Source organism: Fusarium venenatum (assembly GCF_020744135.1).
Source record: "Fusarium venenatum strain MPI-CAGE-CH-0201 chromosome Unknown EDB82scaffold_4, whole genome shotgun sequence".
NCBI classification, from domain to species: Eukaryota; Fungi; Ascomycota; class Sordariomycetes; order Hypocreales; family Nectriaceae; genus Fusarium; species Fusarium venenatum.
This window is the reverse complement of record NW_027072132.1, coordinates 4,640,224-4,662,052: the sequence shown is the minus strand read 5'-3', so window position 1 is coordinate 4,662,052 and position 21,829 is coordinate 4,640,224. Positions and strand designations below refer to the sequence as shown.

Here is a 21,829-nt window from a genome sequence, read left to right as displayed (position 1 = left end):
ATAGTTTAGTTGGCTGACGAAACGGCCGATGCACAAGGCCACTTTCACATGTGGCCGTCCTATAGACAGATGCTCAAGCTTCTGTCAACAAAATCGTCACCGTGGATAAAGCCACAGACGGGAATTGCCTTTAATTCAACACCTTTATACTCTCATTAACACATTAATTCCGCTGATCCGTATCCATTTGCGACGCTCTCTCATTCACACTGCTCGATGCGCATGCGCAACCCCATTCATACTCGATGATTGCTGTTGCGGCACCTTGAACACCCTCGTCATGACAGAGCATCTCAGCCCCGACTCTTTTAATGCCCTCGACCCCGAAGAACAAGCAATAATTCAAGCTCGATCGCGGTCGCCTCACCCGTATCACCACCAGAGTACAGACCTGCCGCATCTTCAGGATCGATTTTCTCTACGCAACCGCCAAGCGCAATCCGCCAAGACCAGTGACGATGCTTCCCCCGAGACATCATCGACAACATGGCCATCTTTTCTCAAGGACTCTCCGCAGACGAGCGATAGCGGCTCCGAAGCCGACGACGAACATTACTTGAGAGGTTTACCAGCGCCAAGGTCAAACTTGCACAAAGGGCTGAGAGGTATTAATGAACCTCTGTCTGGGTCTTCGTCACCTCTTCCGTCACCAGCACTTTCCGATGGCCAGACTGCACGCACCATCGACAAGACGCCTACGCCTATTGAGACACCGGAAGCAAAACGTTTGCTCGAAGCTCTTAAACGACGAAGACGGGTGGTTGTAAGACGTGCAACTGAGGCGGGCATTGTTCTGGCTTTGGGCCTTATGGTAGCTTCAAATTCACAGGTTTTGCAGCTCTTGAAGATATGGGGCAAAGGTATACATATTCTATCCACTGTTTATTCCATTGACTCACAATTTCTAGATATCTTACTTCTCGGCCTTCTGTACGCCGGGCTCCTTTTTCTGTATCCCATTCGGGTTATGGCCTGGGCCTACCGCAAGAAGTCACCATCCCACACAGTACCCCTCGAACTGCCAGCACATTTCGACCCCGCTCCTATATTATACCCTTCGGCAATTACCCTCTTCGTTTCACTTCTGATCTCGTCGAATAACCCTGCCGCAATACTTCCGAACCTTGTTCTGAGTCTTGCTTCTATTCCACAAAGCGTTATTCCAAAAGTCGACCCATATGCCACCTACGATGTTATAGCATGGGGTATCACTTGCATACCATTGGTCTGGAGTCCAAAGACGCGAGGAAACTTCGAAACCAAACACCCTGAAGATTTCATATCAGGAGAAACAGCAGTGTTGCTGTACCCTCTTCACCAAAGTCTATGCGTTGTCTTACATTATCTTACCACCACAAGTCTATTGACGGCTGAGCTCCAGCTACTGTCAATCGCACTTATCAACGTTCTACTTCTTGCCTCTTCTCCCCAGATTCTCATTCTCAAGGCTCTCCTATGGGGTGGTGGCTTGTCGCTTCTTGTATTCTGTGGTCCTGTCATTCGTTGGGGAATTACGTTGGCCAGGGTGCCAAAGTGGCGGTTTCGTAGAGTTTCGTTCAATCAGCAGCCACCATTATGGAAGAGTTTCTGGCAATTGTTCTCTCTGCGCCGCCTCAGGAACGAATTGTTGAGAGCCGAGCATGAGGATGCGGTTTACGACACCGCTGGTTCCTCCGAAGACGAAGGGGGTCCTTTGCTCAGGAAGCCCGCAAAGGTACAAACATTCGGGCCTAGCTTTGCCGGTCCGGCAGACGCTGATAGCGCGCCGTCTTCCCCCACAGCTGTGGATGGTTCCGGCAACTGGTCGTTCGCTCGGAGACATACTTTACTGCACCTTGACTCGGGGAACCGACGTAATGCAACACATACCCCCTCGGGACGTAGAAAACGGGCAACGTCCATGTCTGTTCGACCCTTCTTCAGACTGACACAAGAGCAAGCGACAATGAGGAAGTGGCTTTACGCCGGGTATGTTTATGCAAGCATACTGGTGGTCGTTTTGGGCGGCATCCGTACTTACGTTGAAAGGGTTGCTCTAGACGGCAATGAACCCATTGGCTGGGCTCTAGGTTACCTTCTGGGTAATTGGTCTTGGTTTCGATATCAAGTTAGAAGTTACAACTTAGAACGATGGATTTGCTTACCCCCAAGGGTGGATCCGACAGAAGACAAGCAGTGCCGGCTTGGATGGGTGCAGCATGTTCGCCATAACGACTTTGGTGAAGCAAACACCCGGCTTCTGTTGAGCGTCTACTGGTTAGGCATCCTGATTCTTGGTCTGACCATCGTTTTTCGACTCAAGGATATTTATGAGGTAGACACACGGCGCAAGGTATTTCACTTTATGATGGTTGGGATGTTCCTACCTGCAACGTTTGTGGATCCTACATACGCAGCTCTGGCCCTCTCATTAATTCTGGCGGTGTTCCTGATCTTGGATCTTCTCAGAGCGAGCCAACTTCCCCCACTATCGAAGCCTATTGCCTCATTCCTAGCGCCGTATGTTGATGGTAGGGATTTCCGCGGCCCTGTCGTTATATCACACATCTTCCTTCTTATTGGATGTGCGATTCCTCTCTGGCTAGGCCTTGCTTCCTTACCACGCACGGGATCTGGCTACCTGTCTGGCTGGGAAGTGTCAGCTCGGGATGTCAGTCTTGTCTCTGGCGTTATTTGCGTAGGACTCGGAGATGCAGCGGCTTCACTCATAGGTCGTCGATACGGACGTCGGAAGTGGTTCTGGGGCGGTGGCAAGAGTCTCGAGGGCAGTTTCGCGTTTGCAGTGGCCGTTGTCTTAGGCCTTGGCGCCGCCAGTATCTGGCTACGAGTTGGCGGCTGGCCAGTTGCTGGTGACCAGCCGGGGGCCATTGCTGGTACTCGAAATGCTGTTATGTGCGCCTCGATGGCGAGTCTAACAGAAGCGGTTCTTACCGGCGGAAATGACAATGTCATTGTGCCCGTGGTGCTCTGGACTTGTGTGAAAAGCCTGGGTGTCTAATATGGAGGTACCTCTAAAAAGGCGGCGTTCCGGTGATTCTTTTTCTCAGATGAATGGTATAGACATTCGGGTAGGTCAGGCGGCTGGATAGAGATGAATGAATGTTCACAAAAGGCTCCAGGATGTGGTCTAAATTCCAGGGTAACGAGCTCCCTGCATGTTATATCTAATACCCCTATCAATGTCAATTACTCAAGAAAGCTTGCTCAGTATTTTGTCCGATACCAACACCAGCGCCGATGATCCTATGTATGCTTCCGGTTCTATATATTACAGTGAAAGTTACATTATGACGTGAGGTCCTCTAGAATTGCCTCCAGCTCGTCCTTTCTAAACGGCAAGCTCAAAAGTTCTGTTCCGAGAGCATCCTTCATACTCGTGATTATTTGATGGTCATGGAATCTAGTACCCGTTAGTAAAGATCCTGCAACTCAAGTTGGTGTAAACTTACTCTTTCAGCAGTGTTCGGAAGGCCATCTCGGAACTACAGATGAATTCCTCCACTGCCTTGTTATACACCATTCTGTACTCTACACCGGTTGGCTCATCACCGCCATCGCCTTCTTCTTCAATGGCGATCAGTACTTCACCAACCAGTAGACGAAATAGATTCTTGGCGTTCTCGGGCAAACTGCGAAGAACAAACGCCACACCTTCTCTACCGTTGACTCGGTGAGCGTTCCGTCCAAGAAGTTCGTGTACTTCATCCACAACGTCCAATTCGGCTGTATACGGGGCAAAGGTAGTGCAATCATGGAATCCCATATTAAAGGCCGACCGCACACCAATATCCCAAAGTAGCGCAAAGTCTGGCGTGTCAGCTGAGCATACTAATCGTACACGAGGATGCGCTGCAAGTTGCGCCAGAGCAGTTTGGGACCCAGGTTTGCGAAGTGGTGCTGCGTCAATCGAGTTGACGACAAGCGTGATTGTCGAAGAGTTAGTGTTGAGATGAGAGAGAATGGCCGGGACCATGACGGCAGGTTGCGTAAGCGGAATGCGGTGGGCTGGATCGACAGCTGAACCAATTGTGCTCAATATTTCACGCATTGTAGTATTAGGGGCATAGCCGTTGATCATGACAATCTTGTCTCCTTTGTCTTTTTGGCTTCGAGAGTGAAGGTGACCTGCAAACTTGTGCAATAATCGTCGCTTTGAACCATACCCATAAAGACATAGATTGAACCCTTGCGACAACTCAAAAGTCCATTGTGGAAATGACTCGGCATGTAAACTCTCCAGGAATTCTATATCATCTTCATGGTGATCATTGGTTTCTCTCACAATAGTAAAATACTCGTCGTGAGTGAGCAGAGCCAGCGACCCAAGCGTATTATTGGATGTCTTTGATCGACCAGGTTTATTATGCGCAAAGTATAGTTCGTGAGGAGGTAAGTCGCGGGGAGGAGTCGGAGATCTGGCAGGTTTCTTTCGCTGAGCTTTGCGCCGAGGCGTTGACTTGGAAGGTGTTGCGACTTCATCTACACCTGATGCCTCTGCCGAGATGGCATTATCGCCTTCAAGAGCATCTTCGTCTTCACTAGATTCGTATATTTGCTGCGCAAGGCCGTCATACTCCTCTTCGTCTGTGAGGTCGTCGCCAACGACATGTTCGATCAACGCTCGTGTGCTCTTTCGTTTGGCGGATCGATCTGCTCCTCCGGGCGTATCGGCGTTTAGACCAAATCGTGCTTTCTTTGTGGGCGTCTCAAAGAGAGCGGTACGGTTTGCTTTGGGCGTGGGAGACCCGTCATTGACTGCCTTCTTCGGTGGTCGACCTCGTCGCTTCGGAGCAGGTTTAGGGGTCTCTTCTGGGTCGACTTTCGATAATGATTCGGCCTCGCTGGCCGCATGATCCTCTAGACTATTCGATTTGAAACCTTTTATGTGTTCATTTGTTTCACCGGTGGCTGATGGGGACTGGTGATCCAAACTGCGTTGTCGTTTTACGGGGCTTGTTTCCTCCTGGTCGCTTTCTGGGATGGCTTCGAGTTCTTGGTGATTTCTTTTTCGCAAGGATCTCATAGGAATTTGTTGAGAGTCAGGCTCTTCGACTGCCTTTCTTCGAGGCATGTTGGAGTCTTTAAGGGTGATAGGATCACCTATAGTGTTCTCGGGGCAAATTTCTTGTAATGTTGATGTTGTACTGAAATGGGAAGTAAATACTGTCATGAGTTACAAGGCCCGTCGCGTGGTAACGCGCCTGCTAAATTGCTAAATTGCTGTGGCGCTGGTGGCACTGCTCAGTGTGGCGCGAGCTCAACTTTCTCAACGACATTGAATTATTTCATTCTTCATTAACAATTTCTATAATCATCAAAAAGATGTTGAATTTAAATCTTTCAGCTTCATTAAATATAACAAGGCTTGTATTTAAACCGAGCCTATGTTTACCTCACCACACTGTATCAACATTCAATGATTTGCCAATTCCACTAGAAAAGGGCCTACAGCAAGATGGCCGGAAAGTAGAGGTCAAGGCTGTCGTGCTTGATAAAGACGATTGTTTTGCTTATCCCGATAGAATTGAAGTATACGAATCTTATAAGGTGATCATTCTTTAAACATTCACAAATTTGGTCATGACCGTCCGCTAAACTTGTGCATAGACTCACTTCGAAAAGTTAAGGCTGGCATATCCCGGGCGCAAATTGCTCGTGGTCTCAAATACCGCAGGCGCAACTTCCTGGGATAAGAATCTAAAGCTTGCTGCTGAAGTTGAGGAGAATACTGGCATCACAGTATTGTCACACTCAGTCAAGAAGCCAGGGTGCGGCCAGGAGATCATGGAGTACTTCAAGAAACATCCGGAGACTGGAGTAACACACCCCGGACATGTTGCGTTTGTCGGTGATAGACTGACGACGGATATGATGCTCGCCAATATGACGGGAGGGTGGGGGTTCTGGGTTAAAGACGGAGTGATACCCCTCGAGAAGAAGAGCATCGTGAGTAACTGTCTACCCCTCAATCTCAAACACGGATGCGTTAGCAAACGGTGGCTGACAATACCAGTTTTCGAGATTGGAACGGCCTCTGGCGTCATTCCTACTTGGCCGAGGTTTACATGCCCCTGAACCTCAAAGCATGTTCGAGGAGTAGATACTGTCGCAGGCGTTGTCATAAGGTGGATTGCTGCCTGCAAATTTGCCGTGGCCCCTTACGTTCAACTAGTTCGCCCTCTCTGTTACGTTGACAATGAATCACATCTAAAAACTTCTCTATTGTCTCTCATTCAGCAGGAGCAGGTGACCGTCCATGACTCTAATCATGGCTCAGTTTAAATATGTAATCAGGACTGAATCACTCATCTGTTATCCTGTACTGTCTATAAAGCATCTTTGTGACCTTATGTTCGCCTTCCTGTCTACTTTCCCACATCGCACTTCTATAATCCATCATCACTTCCTTTATATATATTCTGTACTTCAATTCTTTTTTATAAGAACTCTGATCCGCTCCGACTCGCCATGGGTGGTAAGTCTTGGTCCAAGGACGAGGAACGATTGCTCTGGGAGGTCATCATTCCCCAATCACCGGCGGCCGCATACCCCGACGACAACGACAACGACTGTCTCTCATGGGACCAGCTTGCTGATGAAATGAACAAGTTGTCTGGCGCTAATGCCCGCCGGGAATATACTGGAACGTCGCTCTGTGAGTTTCAGATGTTCTATTACCATCTTGTCGGCATACTAATCTTGTTAGACGAGCATTACTACCAAAACATCAAGTCTGGTCATAGATCCTCCAAGGCTACCGAGTTTGTCGAGAAGTATTTGCTCGACGCAGGTCAGTCCGATTCATACACCCTCGTCTGAATCTTTCAAGCCTAATAGAACAGCAGCGTATTTCAAAGAGCATGGGTGCCGCCGCCCCCATACTGCTTCTGTTCCAGCTTCGGAGCCCCTGGATCCTCAAAACGTCGAACTTTTGCAGGGCAAAGCGAAGCCGAAGCCGAAAGCCCGACAATCACGCAAGACACGTCAGCCCCGGGAGCGACAAAGCGAAGACCAGCCTTCGCGGTCGTTTTTCAGCATGCCCAAGACATTGGAAGAGACAGGAGCCTATTCTGTTACACCAGACAACGTAACTCAACAACAGCCTCCTGAAGGATATATCGTGCCTGGCCGTGCTGATGTTACTCGATCTGAACCCTACCCGTTTTCCAAGTCTGATTTTGTTGCTGTTCCTGGTTCTGGTTCCGTTTGGAACCAACCAGTTGATCGCTCGGGAATTAAGATGAGTCGAATTCCTGGGCGTCCAACGATGGCGTTTGAGCACACCTCAAAGCCCGATCTTGGGTTTTTGAAACAGCCTACCACCGAGAAGATGGAAGGAGGATACAGGCATTCGGTTCGCAGAGCCGAACAAGACGAGAGGTATAGAAAGACACCATCCATGACTTCGGAAAGTACCAGCACCCAGTCAATCCAGCCACAAGCGCCAGGGTATGCATCTTCGTGGGTGGATCCGGGTCCTAGCCGCCAGCGAACATGCCAGGAGCAATGGGACGGAAGACTTCCATCTATTCGCGAGATGCTCCCTCACGAGTTCGAACAGCCAGCGTATACACCTTACTCATATGAGGTAAACCGACGAGTTGACAAGCGCAGCTTCTCTAACGAACAAGGCTACATGCAGACCCTGATTCGACCTCAAAGCGTCGAAGACTTCCTGACGAGCCTATCCACCGTCAACAAGACTAACAGCAGCAACCACGCCGATACGGCTGAAGAAACAACCACTGAAGATGGTTGAAATATGTTGCAGATGGGAGACAAAGATTGGAGGGTGGATGATTGAGCCGGGACAGAAACGACGACGAGAGAATGATTGGGTGATGAATTTGCTTTTTACCGTTCAATACATGTGGTTAAGGGGCGCTAGTTACTGAAACTCGACACTAGAGATGTATAATTAGAGTGATAGGAGGAAAATACAACCCATGATGAATAGGACCAGATACTTGAATTTGAAATGGTGTGGCGTCGTCAAATACTTTTTTTTGCTGATGTATGCAAGCTTGATCTCTTTTGCCACGCTTTCAAAGTCAGTATTCGTCAATTGTAGTCTCGACTATTAGTCGCTTCAAGATGAATCAACGTCGTGCATATCAAGTCCGAAGGCCGGGACTACCGAAGCGGCAAGGTGGGGCCGTCTGCCGATAACGCCCTCCGGAAGCGGTCGAAGCTGGCAGAAATAATTCCGAAAGATTTCCCCAGGAAATCTCAAGTCCATCCGCCCGCAGCTAGAGCCGCGATAACGTCCCACCTCGATCCAACATCTCTACCCTCCTTCTCGCACAAACAACCATGAACTTCCCAGGAATGACCCCTCCAGTCGGCGGCGCTGCCGCACCCCCCGGAGTCGGCGGCCCTCAAGATCCCAACGTCAAAGCTGTACGTTAAAATGCGCAACTCAGAGATTGGTGGCGGGGAAAGATTCGCAATGGCTAATGCTGAGAAATATAGGTCCAAGCTGCGATGGAGTCTTGCTTCGGAAAGTCTGTCATGTCCGGAGTGATGGGTTTTGGTATGGGCGGTTTGTTCGGAATGTTTATGGCTTCTGTATGTCCCCCGGCCTGAAAACAATTCTTCGCTTTTAATCACGAGCTAATCTTTCCTTGGGGTTAGATGTCCTACGACACACCATACCACACAGCCGCTCCCGGTAGCCCGCAAAACACAATCACATCCATGCCTCTAAAGCAACAACTCAAGATCGGATTCAAGGACATGGGTGCGCGATCATGGTCGATGGCCAAGAACTTCGGAAAGGTTGGAGCGCTATACTCGGGTGTTGAGTGCGGTATCGAGGGTCTGCGTGCAAAGAACGATCTCACCAACAGTGTCGCAGCGGGATGTTTGACAGGCGGTATTCTAGCCAAGAATGCTGGCCCTCAAGCTGCTGCTGGCGGCTGCTTGGCCTTTGCTGCTTTCAGTGCGGCTATTGATGCCTACATGCGATCACCACCCAAGGACGACTAAACGTAACGAAACGATAAGAAAAAAAAGGGGCCGATGAGTGGCTTGTAAGAGATGTACAGATATGTGAGGATTTTCTGCGGCTTGGGGAGTTTTACGGTTATCATGTTTCTAGAGCATAGGAAAGGCGTTGGGAGACAGGCTCTCTCCTCATTTGAATTCTTGGTCACAATATATGCGGGGCGGCATATGGATAGACGTGGAGAAGGAGACATTGCACAAATACGAAAAGGTGTGTTAATACCCGTACTTCGTGAAGGGGCTGCTCGTGTAGAACACATGAGTCTACAGTGTATTATAACAACAGAATTCATGTTTTACAAATGCCTATCCCGAAAGAGCAAAATGAAAGGGGACCTCCCTCTCTCCTTAAACGCCATGCTTCAACCCATAAACCATGCGATTTGCTTCAGCCATATCCCGGCTTACTTTGCTTGGTACACTTGGAAAGAACCAAACTCCCAGTAGGCATTCTTGAATGCTTCAGGATTGTCCGCAACGAGGCTCTTGCAGTTACCAGGACCTTTGAAATATGTATGTCAGTCCACTTCCGGCTTATAAAAGAAAGCAAACTTACACCCGGTTTTATCCCAAACATTGTACACCAGACTGCCGCACAGGTCGATGTTGGCAATGATACTTTGGTTCTTGAAGTGAGAGCCAATGTCACAGTCCGTGTTGGGAAAGTCGGCGACGGCAATACCCCAAGTGCTAGGTGCGGGTTTGTTTGACTTGATGTCTGAAGGAATTGAGTTCCTGGCAAACTGCCACATGCGAATACCTTCCTTTCGCCATTCCACAGCCATGATACCTCCCCCGTTTTTGTTGAAGCCAGTGCCGTATCCATCAGCGTCCGACTTAACACCGCAGCCATCGTTGTCGTTCAGTTCGTGATTACAGTCCTTCCGCAGAGTTTCGCCTGTATTTTTACGACGCACGTCCATGGAACAACCTTTAGTAGTGTGGAGCGTCATCTGGTTTCCATTTTCCGCCTTGTTTGTTGCTTCCATGATGTCAATTTCGCCGTTTTCTGGCCAGTTCGAAGGATCAGTTAGCCACAAAGCAGGCCAAGTACCACAGCCGTAAGGAGTATGCTTGACATCAAATATGAACAAGCCGCTGTCGTATGTCTTTTTTGACACGACTCGGACCGAGAAACGGCCTGTTGAAGCATTAGGCTCGTCGTTGGGGCCAACAGAAGTGTCGACTCTTAGGAACGCAGAATCAGCAGTAGCAGAAGTCAAGTTAAGAGATTGCGCTTGTTCCCGTGGGACGTAATGAACGAAGCCTTGGGTGGGGTCGTATCCTGTGAAGTAGTCGAACTGATCGTAGAAGGATTCTCCTCCATCTGGGCATTTGTCAGAAGAGCTTTGGGGGACAGGAATGATTGACTTACATGTATCGGCCAGGCTATATGACAACGGCGAGTAATCGGGATATCTATTCTCCTTCACTTTCGTGACCGAAACAGCGATGACGATGATCAACATAACGACGAAGGCCAGAATAACAACAGCCCAGATGATCTTCCCCCAGTACCTAGGGTTCCACCAAGGCATTCGAGACGAAGCGTGACGAACATCTTGGCCTGTGCGAGAGGGTAGAATCTCATCGTAGGCGGGTGCCGCTGATCCTGCCTTGGAGTCTTCTGAATGCCCCGACATGACGATACAGAGTCAGGTAAGGCTGGGTGTATATTGTGTTGGGATTCAAACAATGGGAAGTTGAGGTTGATAATATCAAGTGCAATCAATGTGGTGGAAAGAGAATCAAGAGACGGATGAGTGGGCGAGCGGATGGAATGTGGATGTTGATGAAATGTCTCGGTCAGACGCACGAGCGTGAAGAGGGTACAGGTGAATCAATATTCTTTTTTTATCACAAGAAGGAGCGAGGGAAGGAGAGGGAAGGAATCTTGGTTGGAACATTGAGGAGGGAGCGTTTGCAGCTGCTCCTCCACTCACTGCCTGCCTGCCAACTGACTCTACCTGGCAGTGATTTAGAGACATTCATACTACCAAACTTGGAATTGACCGTTTGCTTGCTCATTCCCCACATTGAATGCCGTGTCCCCGATTAGTATATGTTTTTGGTGATGGCTGTGTCTTAAAAGTGTTGCTGTATTTGGTGATGATGATGCTTATGGCGGTTGATGTTCAGGGGTAACACGGTAAATAGCCACAAAAATATCCCCCGAAAGTCAAAATCCGACCTATTCTCAAATCAATACGAGATTACAATGCGGTAATAGTCAGTTTTTTTTTTTTTGCATGTGTCAAGGGCGGATTTAGATCTAAGTTGCCTATTGATAGATAGAGACGCGTAATCCAGACTCGAACCACCATGTAAATACAAGCTAGCACTGTCGTGGCTTAATAGATACCAAGGAAAACAGCCTGACAACACGTCACTCTTTTAGGATCAATAAGAATCCTTTACTCGAAAACGAATTCAATTCATAGTCCATATAGTATATGGAACAGTATCTATGACTTGGACTATTTACTTGAATTTCTTGGTGTGGACAGGAATGCAGCAAAGCGCCATCTACAGCCACTATACGCTAACAGGACCAAGGGTGAGACACTATCCAGGCGAGACTTGCCGTGAAGCCGAGAATACTCTTAAACAATGGGTTGTCGTGTGCCGAAGTCCGTCTTATCTCAGATACTTACTATTAACAGTGTTCCAATATATTCTTCTTTATTTTCCCAGTAACAATTAATCAACATCAAACTTATAGATCAAGACCACTCATCCTACCCTAGGTATCATGCGAGCACGCTTCTAGACAGTCAGCGTCGTTGAAATAGCTACAACAGCACAAACCCAAGCGCCAAGGTCCGTAGTAAACATCCTCGTATTATTCACAGTCAACCACCTCTCCAGCATCCCAACATTGTCCGTTCCCTCAACAGCGCAGTTATCCTCCCACAAGGCCCTAAGCTTCCACGCTACAGCAGGAACATATGCTAGGTGACCCAACGCAAGGGCAGCAGACCAGCCATACCAGAACAGCGACCCGCGAGACTCCAGCAGAGCGCGCTCAGACCAGATGTTCCTGATGGAAGTGGTGAATGTGAGCCCGACAAAAGTGAGAACAGCCCATGGGCCTGAGCCGTAGAAGTTGGTAATGTAGCCTGGGATGATCTCGTTGGCTTTCTTGCGCTCTATGGGCGCTTTGGTGAAGAGTGAAAGGAAGAAGCTTTGGTCACGGGCGAACCAAAGAGTGATACTCGATGAGACGAGAGGTGTTGTCAGAAGGAGAACCCTCGGGTTAAAAAAGGCCCCTGAAGCCATGATTGTTGATGTGATGTCAATTGATGGAATGCAATCCCAATTGCAGTGGTAGGTAGTATTGGTGTTGATAGTGCTGACACTTTTGAGATCACAGGCTTCTTTCTCTCTTATATCGTTTATCTCAACTGCCGATCACTAAAACATTAAAACCTCCGAAATCTAGTATCCTCGAATACAATCCTTGGATTTACTGTTAGTTCTCCATCAGCTGATGATTACATACGTAAAACTCCACCTCTACGATCCTTCGAATCCGCATTGAGCGATATCGCAACGTGAAACTCCAAGAAACCCTCCGATCCTGCAGGAACCAGGAACCGGACATTTCTTTTTAGTCTCAGCCTTGTCGTATGACATCGAACGATTCAGTGTCACGTTTCCTAATTATTTTCTCATCAAAGAATAAATCACAAGTTGTGTTTGTTAATATCAACCTCAACCCAGTTATATGTACATAATTCGCAACTATCTACTCAATTTCCAACCGGAGAGCATCGTACTGTACGTAGACAGAAGTGGGAAGCACAGCAGACTCATAGTTGGTCGCGTTGTAAGGCAAGCTCAGAACCATCTCATTCTCACCCTTCTTCAACCATTTAACATCAAACTCAAACTTGTGAGCAAGGTTGTAACAGCTCACAGAGGAGCGCACAGCACAAGAGCTACTCTGGTGGTATCTTTCACAACTTGAGTTAGTATATCCTGATCCTGAAGGAAGGCGAAGCTCAACTTACGGAATGACCCATGGCTCAAGATCCTTGCCATTGACATTGACAGTATACTTGAGGTTCGAGTGAGGTTCAGAAGCATTGTAAACGTCGGTGTTTCCCGCAGCGGTCTTTGCACCTGCGAGCTGCACCGTGAACGTAGCTCGCTTTTTGTGCTTAAACTGCGACTCTTTCAAGTCAAACGCAAGTGTCCAATTGTTAACATCGCCATTGCCAACATACTGCTCTGGGCGAGGGTAATTGCCCTTTCCGCCAAAAACACTCCAGTGAACATAGTTCAGATCTTTGCCAGCATCGCTTTCACCGACTTTGAAGTTAACACCATCGGGGAAATCCTTGACAAAGTCCCAGTTTCCCCAGTAAATACGATACTGTTCCGGCTGTAGCGGCTTGGACGTGTCGGGTTCGAAACCGTGACGGTATTCACCAGAAGTTTTGTCAGGAGTACCAATCCGCCAAACTTCCTTGCCGGCAGACTCTTCTCTCCAGCGAATGTTCTTCTTCTCAGTCTTGCCAGCATTGACCTTGATCTTATCCTGGGTATATTGTCCAAAGATGTTATCAGCGTAAACAGTGAGACGATATGTTCCAGATTTGACACGAGGAATAGTCGCCCGGCCACTTTCATCAAGATTAGCCCAATACTGGTAGGCCTTAGTATCGAACACATTATCCTGGAAGTCGACACCGCTCTGTGCGAGAACAGCAATAGCGTTCTTGGCCCCCTTAGGAAGATCAACCTTGATCTCAAACTTTCCACGGCCTTTGGTAGGGACGTAGTTTGGGACGTGCTTGGCGATAGAGTCGTAGAAATCAGCGTTCCATTCCGGATCGGCGTACTGGGCAGCGTCGGCCTGAGCTTCGAGAATGTCGGTCGTGCCAGGGAACTTGTTAAAATGGAAGTATTGCTTTGGTACATTAGTAAGAATACCGTCATCGGCACTTTGAAATCACTTACAGGGCCAAAAGTGCGGTCAAATCCATTGGTGATATTGGGCTATGAAAATTAGCACACGTTTTCTGAACAGGTGTAGTACTGAACATACGGTCTGGTCTCCATGGTGATTGGAGCTGATGTAGTTGTACAAAATACCATCGACGACCAAATCAGAGTGCAGAGGACCTCCAAAATAAGTGTCCTTAGTATTCATGACAAGCCAAGCGCCATAAGCATCTCCGTCTTCGGTCTTGGAGCCATCCGCAAACCTTTCATCTGTTAGTCAGTTCCCAAAATCAAAAGCTAGAAAACTCACAATCCATAAGCATCAATATCGCGCCAATTATCCTGAAATGTATACTTGGTGAAGTAGTCCGCCTCCTGCTTGACATAAGGATCGTTGGGTGTGTTTCCCATGTACCATGTCGCATCTTGCACTACAACCTGGTTGTCCTTAGCTTCTTTGCCAGGCAGAGGCGCGTAGTGCTTTTTGTTGGTCAGGAGATGAGTCCACATGTCGTTATTTGGACGGAAGAGGGTTCGAAGTTCTTGAAGGTTGCGAAGGAACGGCTGCTCCTCGTTGTGGTAGGCGACTCGGCTAAACGTGTGCAGACCAGTCTCGCCATCTCTCAAAAACCAGTACTGCTCCAAGACCTGCCCTGTCTCGGCGTATGTGTCAGACATGACAATACCGCCATAGTCCTTGCCCTTTGCATCCTTTCCCTTGAAGAGCTTGTACGTGGGCGTCACAGAGCCTGGAGTCCAGAATCCCTTTGGCGTGCAGTAACAATCTAGGTAGGGACCGATTCCAGTAGAGCCAGATGGACTGCCGAGCAGGTTCGTTCCGTCCAGCGTGAGCTTCACGATAGCGCCTCCCTTCTTCTGGACAGCTGCGTAGAGGCGATCATTGGAAATGACCAGCTGAGTATCAGTCTCTGTCGCATTAAGAGCCGCGGCCACTAGTTGGGGTGCATGGAGCAATGAGACGAGGAAAGCCGTGGAAAGCTTGCTGAACTTCATGTCAGCGACGAGAGTGTGTAAGTATTAGAGTTCTCGAAGCTGTCGCTTGACAATCTCGTCGGTCAATGCGACTTCACGTCGTCTTTATAGCTGCAGCAGGCCTCCACATGACCCCACGACAGGCCCCCAATTACCCCTGTGGGGGACGAAGCTACCATGAGAAGGTAAGAGCAGCTTGGCCAAGATAATGATATTTCCCCATGGGGACGCTGTCGATCGTGTCTTTTCAGGCTAAGACCCGAACTCTAGCAAATGATTCGGGGGAAATTGCAGCGCTGGCTTTCGGATCTCGGGTCAAAGATCAGCGAGTGTCAGGGGAAACCAAACTTCGGGGACAGATGACCTCTTGAACCTGGTCGGTCAACAACACGATGCGTATCCGTACTTCTCTAGAAATAACGATTTATTGCCTGTACCCCGCAAAACAGACCCAAATCGGTCAATCTTCCGAAATGCGGAGGGAGGAGAGAACAAAAGATTCCACGTATTAGCGATGGATATCGGTCATGGCACAAATGTTTGGTCGCGGTCATGGAGTTGAGTAAAATTAATGGGCGAAGCACATCCTGTGCTTCATGTAGTGGTATTGTGAAAATGCCTTTCATGCAAAAAAGTTGCGAATTGACGCCTGACTGAGTCTAACTGTATAAGCCGTGCACACCTTTCCGTCCAATTTGCTGATTATTCTTCATCGTCGTCGGGGTCAACTCTCGGCCGCTTGGACTGTCTGCTATCGTCGTCTTGCAAGCCATAACCGCGCTTAGATGAATTCTGGTCCACCTCTGACAAGAACTTGTCTACATTAAAAGGATCCCCAGCATCTTTCTCGAACTGAACTGGACCTTCGCGTGCCTGTCGAAAATGTTAGAGTGAATGGGTAGATGAGAACCTGGAAAATGAAGAGCTTACCTCTGCATCTGCGGCACCCTTAAATGTTCCTTTTCCAAGAGCCTCACCAAATCGGCTACTCTTCTGAATCTTAGCCATCTCTCGGTCACCTGCCTCTACGTCGTCATCATCGTCTACATTTACTTGTGGTCGGTAAATGCTGTTCATGGCGGCTTGTGCAGCAAAGAGAGGCTTGTCGTAGGGGTTGTCCTCGTTGATGCCGCTATCAAACCCACTTGTTTGGTTGAACAATCGCGAGTCGTACATTGTCTCCTTTGACTGTGTAGGCTTGGCCACGCCGAGAGCGATTTTTTCCGAAATATCTCGGCCTTGTTCGCGGGCCATGACCTGAGCTCGTCGCTCAGCGCCCATACGGTTCTGCCGTAGCTTCCGCTCCTCATCTCTTTGCTTCTCCTGACGAGCCTTGACACGCTCTTTGACTTCCTCATCCTCGCTGTCAGAGCGATCTGACTCGGAATAACTATAACTTCGCGATCGTGACCTCGAGTCTCTAGAGTCCCTAGAATCGTGAGAACCGTGGGAATCCCTACGCCCACGGCCAGCAGCGGATCGCTCCGCACGAGCCTTCTGGGCCAAGTCTCGAAGGTTGTCTTCCTTCTGTGCCTTTTCCTTCTCTGCTAGACGCTGTTGCATCATAGCACGTTGTTGAACCTCTTCACGAGCGTGACGCTCAGCCATCTTGACAGCTTCAGCAAATTGAGCATGTTTATCACTAATGGCCAGATCCTGCAGTCCACGCCCATCTGCAGCCAAACGCTTGTCCAATGGCACTGTAAAACCCTTGGGATTCTTCCAGTTTGAAACTGGGGGTGGAATCCTCCACATCTCGTTGTCTTCGGCTGTGAGTTTTCGGGGTGGTGAGTGCATGACGGGCGGAGGCGGCGAAGGGGGTCCTCGAGGGATCTTCTTGTGCTTGAATTTTGGGGGTTCCATAGGATCACGCTGTCGCTCAACAATCTTCATAATACGGTCTTGCTTCTTGGAGTTGTCGCCCATCTGGTTCGCTGGTGTATATCGAACGAAGGTGGGATCTTTTCGCTGTCCAATATTGACATTCTTCGGTTTCTGAGCCGCCACCGCACCACTAACAAGGGCGGCCAGTGCGTTCTTCGTCCTCTCTGTTGTTGCCTCGATAGACTCCTTGTCGGGTCGCGAAAGATCGATCTCACCCGCATCAGCGCGTTGTCGAAGAGGAATCAGATCTTTGAAAGATGTATGGATAATTCGGTTCTCGGTATGGCCTTGTCGCGTGATGGCATCGTATTTGACCTTGCCTTCGGAATCAACCTGAATCGCCAACGCGTTGCTGGAGTTGGCGCCTTTTTTCCCCATCTCTAAAGGATATTGAGCGATCGGGATCTCTGGAAAAGCACCTCCATCTCCAAAGTCTTCTTGCGATCGCGGTCGCCATCCTGCGCGCTGGCCGTATGCTGGAGGGCCAGATCGTTTGAGGACGACCTGCGTCTCGTCTAGCTGACCAGGGCCAACGATTCGAACACCGCGTTGCTGTGCTCGAGCAGGAGCCTCTTCCTCTTCGCCCGTGTATTTGGGCTTGGGTAGCGCAGCCTGTAGCGACCCGGCGATCGACGTCATTTTTATGTGGTTGTGTAGATGATGATGTTGGAGTTGCTCAGGTCGCGAGGCTTCAAGGTTTATTAGAATTTCAAGAGGCGATGTTCCCAAAGGGGCTTAGCGCAGGATACATGGAGCAACCAGCAATGCCAAGATTTGACAGCGACTTAAACATTTCTTTAATACTCCAGATTAAAGTTGTTGGACTTTATTGTTGTAGGGGAAATACTTGTCGCATTATATATATAACTGTCTTCAGTAGCAATAATTGATTTCTCTAATCAATAAGTCTTATGTAGTTAGAAGTGGAAGCGCAACCACATGAGCCATCACTACACCAGGCGGTATAAAAGTATGACTTGCATCTTAATACGGTTCTCATGTCTGTTCAAGAAAGTTTATTCCGGCTACTAAAGAATGATCAATTATGTCTAAAAGTGGCTGCAAGATCCTCAGAGCTTCCACTGTTCACTGTTGCTAAGTACCTCAGCAAATATCGGCAATGCTTGATTGCACGTCATAGGTCAATGCCAACTACAGATACCAGAGCACATTAAGAACTTACTTGTGATATTGATTTACACTAATCCGGGTTGTTTTACTTGTCAGTATTGATAAAAGCCTACTCAAGTCCAAAACAACTCATCTCCAACTGTAAAGACACTATTTATTCAAGCAAAGTGTCGAGCGCATCATGACAGCTTTCATTTCAGTATCTCAAACATTTACGTCAAAATCAAATGCAAGGCTTTCCAGCCAAGCCAAGCGCTTTGCTTCCATTGATTATACATATCACTTCCAATATCCGTCTCCTTTTTATTCCCGCGCCTCATAACACCCGTGTCCAGCATTGCATATGATAAAGTGATTTCTTTATACGTAACCCTTGCGCGCACCCTGGTTGTATAATTTAGTCGCAGTTCTTGAATTTGACGCATAACGAGACTTACCTGGAAAAAGAACCGAACAACAAACACCTGCAGAGCACCCATGCAGATGATAAGACCGATCTGAATCATGCTAAAGTTGATAATTCGGCCCTCAGTGCTGTTGACAGTGGCAAAGTTTCGGTTCTCGCGGGTTCGGAAGTACTTTTGGTTTCGGGAGATGGTGGAGAGCTGGCCAGAGATCTTGAAGATGGACTCCTCAAGGGCTGATGTCTGTTCGGGGGTGGTACCCTGCTTGGAGGGGAGTTGGGCGCGGGATTCGTTCTCGACAGCAATCTCGAAGTCGACGTACTTCTCTGCAAAAGTACTCATCTCGTTATCGAAGCAGAAAGAGTAATCGCCGACAACGTTGGCGGAGAAGACGAAGTCGCCCTGTCGCTCCTTTTGACCATCCATAATAATCTTGCCATTGGGACCCTCGACAATGTAGTCGACATCGAAAGAACCACCAGATTGAACCTGGAGTATGTGTTTAGCTCGAAAATTGGTAGACATGATACCATCCAAGGAGGCTTACAGCAAAGTAGAATGCGATCTTCTCGCCCTGCTTTTTCGTAGTGGTATGGAAGCAGGTCTTCTCGTTAGCATCGAGCTTGTAGGTCAAAGCAGTGGCAGCGACATTGGTGACAAGGCAGGCGAAAAGCCCGGCGACAAGTGTTGGTAGTCTCATTGTTGCGGCGATGTATGAGAGGTTGTCGCGTGCTGCTGCTGTTTAGGACAAGCTGTCGCTAAAGTGGACATGTGCTGTAAGTAAACCGAACGGGCCACGATTGAGCTTCCAGAGTCGGCGCGGAATTTTGCTGGCACCGACCCCCTGGAAGAGCAAGACCAAGACCCCTCCTGAGCTCCTTTTTTAGAACGATCAGCCATTTGGTGCTTTGTGCCACAGCGACGCCACATCTCGGTAGATCCAATAGCTTTCCCCTTTCAGCCAATACGCGTCAAGACGTTGGATTACCAGATTATCGTGGATCATGACCTCACTCCCCTGTCAGTCCTTTCATCAAAGAGTTCCAAATAAAACGCTGCTGATCTTTCTTCTCATAAATAAATAACATCATTTCTCATGTCGCGTTGAAAACTCACATGGCATGAAGCTTCAACTCATCTAGTTCTCGACTTTCCTTAAACCTTTAATCAACTTAGGGGCCAATTGCCTTACACGGACCGTTTCATCCGCGCTATCGCGCAGCACAACACAGCACCTCCTTATTGTTTTTCTTTCATAAACTACTACTAGTCACGACATCATCATCAATATGGCAGCTCAGACAAAAGCTGCAAAGCTATCCTCATTCGCCTTGAGGATAAGCGCTCTAGTATTCTTCAGACTTGTGTGTACTCTTTTTGTTCATTGACTTTGGAACATGCTGACCATAACCACAGTTCCCTGTAAGAGTGCGAGAATGTTACGATAATCAATAGCCTAACTAACCACACCAACAGGCACACTTTGGCTTGGTAGCCTTTTCTCTCTTCGCCATCTATGTTCCGTCTTATATTGCGAGTTACTTCACTAAGCCAAAGGTTGGCGTCCTCAAAGATGAGATTGACGTTACCGTAAAGGAGTCTATCACAGCTGAAACCCCCCTGTTGACAGAGGATGGCGTCGCCGTCGTGCCTGAGCCCAAGATCGTTACCGATGTAGTAGACGTCAGGGAGAAGGTCGTTATCGGTGAAAAGGTTCCCAGCATCATCAATATCCTCTTGTCTGGAGCTCCCAGTGCCGCGCGTCCAATCGCGAGTTTTCTGACCTTCCTCATCAACGCACTTCTCATCGGCTTGACTGCTGATGCTCTATATCGTGCTCGATGGTACTACCCCTCTGACGACCTGTCTTTTGTTCGACTCGGCTATGTATCGCCATCTGAGGCGAGGTTCGTCATTCGCGAGCCTGACCAGCTTCAAATGCCCGTCATATTCGAATATCACGTTAAGGATGCTGAGTCGACTTACGACCCCAAGATATGGCTCACTGCAGGCTTTATCACCTCTACTGACAACACCACCGACTTCACCACGACTATGACAGTGCCTCTGGACCCCGCAAAACAGATGGCATATGCATGGAGGACTTCCAACAACCACACTGGCGAGTTTCGCTCCGCTCCCAAGGCAGGAGAGATGCCTGACCACAAGGATGGCCTCTTCACTTTCCTCTCCACCTCGTGCATTCTTCCCCGATTCCCTTACAACCCACTCGATCATGCTTTGGCCATCCCTGGCTTGAAAAATCTTGCCAACCTGTTGCCTACGCTGGATGCCCAATTCATGCTGTTCCTTGGTGATTTTATTTATGTCGATGTTCCCGAACGGTTTGGAAAGACCGCAGAGGAGTATCGTATGCAATATCGACAGATCTATGCTTCACCCGACTGGGCCCCTGTTGCTCAGAACCTCAGCTGGATCCACGTTCTCGATGATCACGAGATCTCAAATGATTGGTCTTCCAACACAACTGGTATCTACAGCGCTGCCGTGGACCCTTGGCACCTTTACCAAGCCAATGTCAACCCTCCTATCTCTGAGGCAGCAGGTCCCCTCAACCTTAGACGCAATGCCACCTGGTATGAGTTCACTCAAGGTCCAGCTAGCTTTTTCATGATGGACACTCGCAGCTACCGCTCCAGCAACAACGCGCCATTCAACGCTACAGACAAGACCATGCTGGGCAAGGAGCAATTGGCTGATCTGTTGGCCTGGCTCGCCCGTCCTATGCCCAAGGGCGTACGATGGAAGTTCATTGCTTCTTCTGTCCCCTTCACCAAGAACTGGCCCGTCAATGTCAAGGACACGTGGGGTGGCTTCCTCGTTGAGAGAAAGCAAATCCTTGAGGCTATGTGGGATTCTGGTGCACGAGGAACTAGTGTCGTTATTCTCTCTGGTGATCGTCATGAGTTTGCTGCAACAAGGTTCCCACCTCCTGTTGACTCGCGATGGCCACAGTCCGCTTCTGCCCACGAATTCTCTACCAGCCCTCTGAACCAGTTTGCTTTCCCTTTCCCCACATACAAGCAAACAGATGATGAGGATGTTATGATGAGGTATGTCAATAACCCCTATTTTATTCGACGAACGCGATTAACTAACAATATTTGAAGCTATATTCCTGGAGGCCAGTCCAAGTTTGGTTCTTTCTCGATTGACAAGCTTGAGGACAACAGGAGTTCGCTCTACTATACCCTCTACGTTGACGGCAAGGAGACATGGAAGGCGACTGTTCAGGCTCCAGATTCACCTGAGGTTGTTGTTGAGGTTGTTCCCCCGTCGTTCTGGGATAAGATTAAGTTCTTCTAGATGAAGGTTGACACTACGTGTGAGGGGGACAATTTAGCTGTTGCATATGAAATCTTGTATTATTGTTTAATATATTATACGCACTGTCGGCTCAAACCCGTCTTTATTAACTTATGCATTCGACTGTCTAAATA

The 21,829-nt window shown here is 48.6% G+C and overlaps 11 protein-coding genes across 11 annotated transcripts; 5 read left to right on the top strand and 6 right to left on the bottom strand.

Annotated features, from left to right (window-relative positions):
- The first annotated feature begins 63 nt into the window (after positions 1-63).
- On the top strand, positions 64-3,205 carry EDB82DRAFT_569447 (uncharacterized protein). Its single transcript, XM_025738614.2, has 2 exons — positions 64-860; positions 909-3,205. Exons 1-2 carry the CDS (start codon positions 281-283, stop codon positions 2,996-2,998), a joined length of 2,670 nt encoding a protein of 889 aa, XP_025593357.2. The 5' UTR covers positions 64-280; the 3' UTR covers positions 2,999-3,205.
- On the bottom strand, positions 3,206-5,166 carry EDB82DRAFT_515654 (origin recognition complex subunit 2-domain-containing protein). Its single transcript, XM_025738613.2, has 2 exons — positions 3,450-5,166; positions 3,206-3,400 (listed from the first exon to the last, which is right to left on the bottom strand). The coding sequence occupies exons 1-2, from the start codon at positions 5,069-5,071 to the stop codon at positions 3,286-3,288; spliced, it is 1,737 nt and encodes a 578-aa protein (XP_025593356.2). The 5' UTR covers positions 5,072-5,166; the 3' UTR covers positions 3,206-3,285.
- An 84-nt stretch (positions 5,167-5,250) lies between these two features.
- On the top strand, positions 5,251-6,239 carry EDB82DRAFT_515651 (mitochondrial PGP phosphatase). Its single transcript, XM_065608991.1, has 3 exons — positions 5,251-5,547; positions 5,608-5,946; positions 6,014-6,239. The coding sequence occupies exons 1-3, from the start codon at positions 5,323-5,325 to the stop codon at positions 6,098-6,100; spliced, it is 651 nt and encodes a 216-aa protein (XP_065463440.1). The 5' UTR covers positions 5,251-5,322; the 3' UTR covers positions 6,101-6,239.
- Positions 6,240-6,468: 229 nt separating this feature from the next.
- Positions 6,469-8,121, top strand: EDB82DRAFT_541471 (uncharacterized protein; the record flags this gene model as incomplete). The annotated part of the gene is made up of 3 exons (XM_025738611.2): positions 6,469-6,655; positions 6,707-6,790; positions 6,846-8,121. The coding sequence occupies 3 exons, from the start codon at positions 6,469-6,471 to the stop codon at positions 7,757-7,759; spliced, it is 1,185 nt and encodes a 394-aa protein (XP_025593354.2). The 3' UTR covers positions 7,760-8,121.
- Positions 8,122-8,313: 192 nt separating this feature from the next.
- Positions 8,314-8,988, top strand: EDB82DRAFT_480693 (Tim17/Tim22/Tim23/Pmp24 family-domain-containing protein; the record flags this gene model as incomplete). The annotated part of the gene is made up of 3 exons (XM_025738610.1): positions 8,314-8,400; positions 8,473-8,568; positions 8,635-8,988. 3 exons carry the CDS (start codon positions 8,314-8,316, stop codon positions 8,986-8,988), a joined length of 537 nt encoding a protein of 178 aa, XP_025593353.1.
- A 422-nt stretch (positions 8,989-9,410) lies between these two features.
- EDB82DRAFT_480692 (concanavalin A-like lectin/glucanase domain-containing protein) lies at positions 9,411-10,649 on the bottom strand (the record flags this gene model as incomplete). Its single annotated transcript, XM_025738608.2, has 3 exons — positions 9,411-9,508; positions 9,563-10,333; positions 10,382-10,649. 3 exons carry the CDS (start codon positions 10,647-10,649, stop codon positions 9,411-9,413), a joined length of 1,137 nt encoding a protein of 378 aa, XP_025593352.2.
- Positions 10,650-11,425: 776 nt separating this feature from the next.
- On the bottom strand, positions 11,426-12,680 carry EDB82DRAFT_515644 (uncharacterized protein). The gene has a single exon (XM_025738607.2). The coding sequence runs from the start codon at positions 12,283-12,285 to the stop codon at positions 11,773-11,775; it is 513 nt and encodes a 170-aa protein (XP_025593351.1). The 5' UTR covers positions 12,286-12,680; the 3' UTR covers positions 11,426-11,772.
- Positions 12,656-15,310, bottom strand: EDB82DRAFT_329024 (galactose mutarotase-like domain-containing protein). The gene is made up of 5 exons (XM_025738606.2): positions 14,267-15,310; positions 14,060-14,219; positions 13,972-14,010; positions 13,020-13,921; positions 12,656-12,962 (listed from the first exon to the last, which is right to left on the bottom strand). The coding sequence occupies exons 1-5, from the start codon at positions 14,968-14,970 to the stop codon at positions 12,755-12,757; spliced, it is 2,013 nt and encodes a 670-aa protein (XP_025593350.1). The 5' UTR covers positions 14,971-15,310; the 3' UTR covers positions 12,656-12,754.
- EDB82DRAFT_329049 (SKIP/SNW domain-containing protein) lies at positions 15,311-17,651 on the bottom strand. Its single transcript, XM_025738605.2, has 2 exons — positions 15,880-17,651; positions 15,311-15,822 (listed from the first exon to the last, which is right to left on the bottom strand). The coding sequence occupies exons 1-2, from the start codon at positions 17,470-17,472 to the stop codon at positions 15,652-15,654; spliced, it is 1,764 nt and encodes a 587-aa protein (XP_025593349.2). The 5' UTR covers positions 17,473-17,651; the 3' UTR covers positions 15,311-15,651.
- Positions 17,652-18,324: 673 nt separating this feature from the next.
- On the bottom strand, positions 18,325-19,068 carry EDB82DRAFT_548408 (emp24/gp25L/p24 family/GOLD-domain-containing protein; the record flags this gene model as incomplete). The annotated part of the gene is made up of 3 exons (XM_025738604.1): positions 18,325-18,348; positions 18,402-18,857; positions 18,916-19,068. The coding sequence occupies 3 exons, from the start codon at positions 19,066-19,068 to the stop codon at positions 18,325-18,327; spliced, it is 633 nt and encodes a 210-aa protein (XP_025593348.1).
- Positions 19,069-19,322: 254 nt separating this feature from the next.
- On the top strand, positions 19,323-21,824 carry EDB82DRAFT_515636 (PhoD-like phosphatase-domain-containing protein). The gene is made up of 4 exons (XM_065608990.1): positions 19,323-19,732; positions 19,785-19,790; positions 19,845-21,442; positions 21,500-21,824. The coding sequence occupies exons 1-4, from the start codon at positions 19,658-19,660 to the stop codon at positions 21,693-21,695; spliced, it is 1,875 nt and encodes a 624-aa protein (XP_065463439.1). The 5' UTR covers positions 19,323-19,657; the 3' UTR covers positions 21,696-21,824.
- Positions 21,825-21,829: the final 5 nt, after the last annotated feature.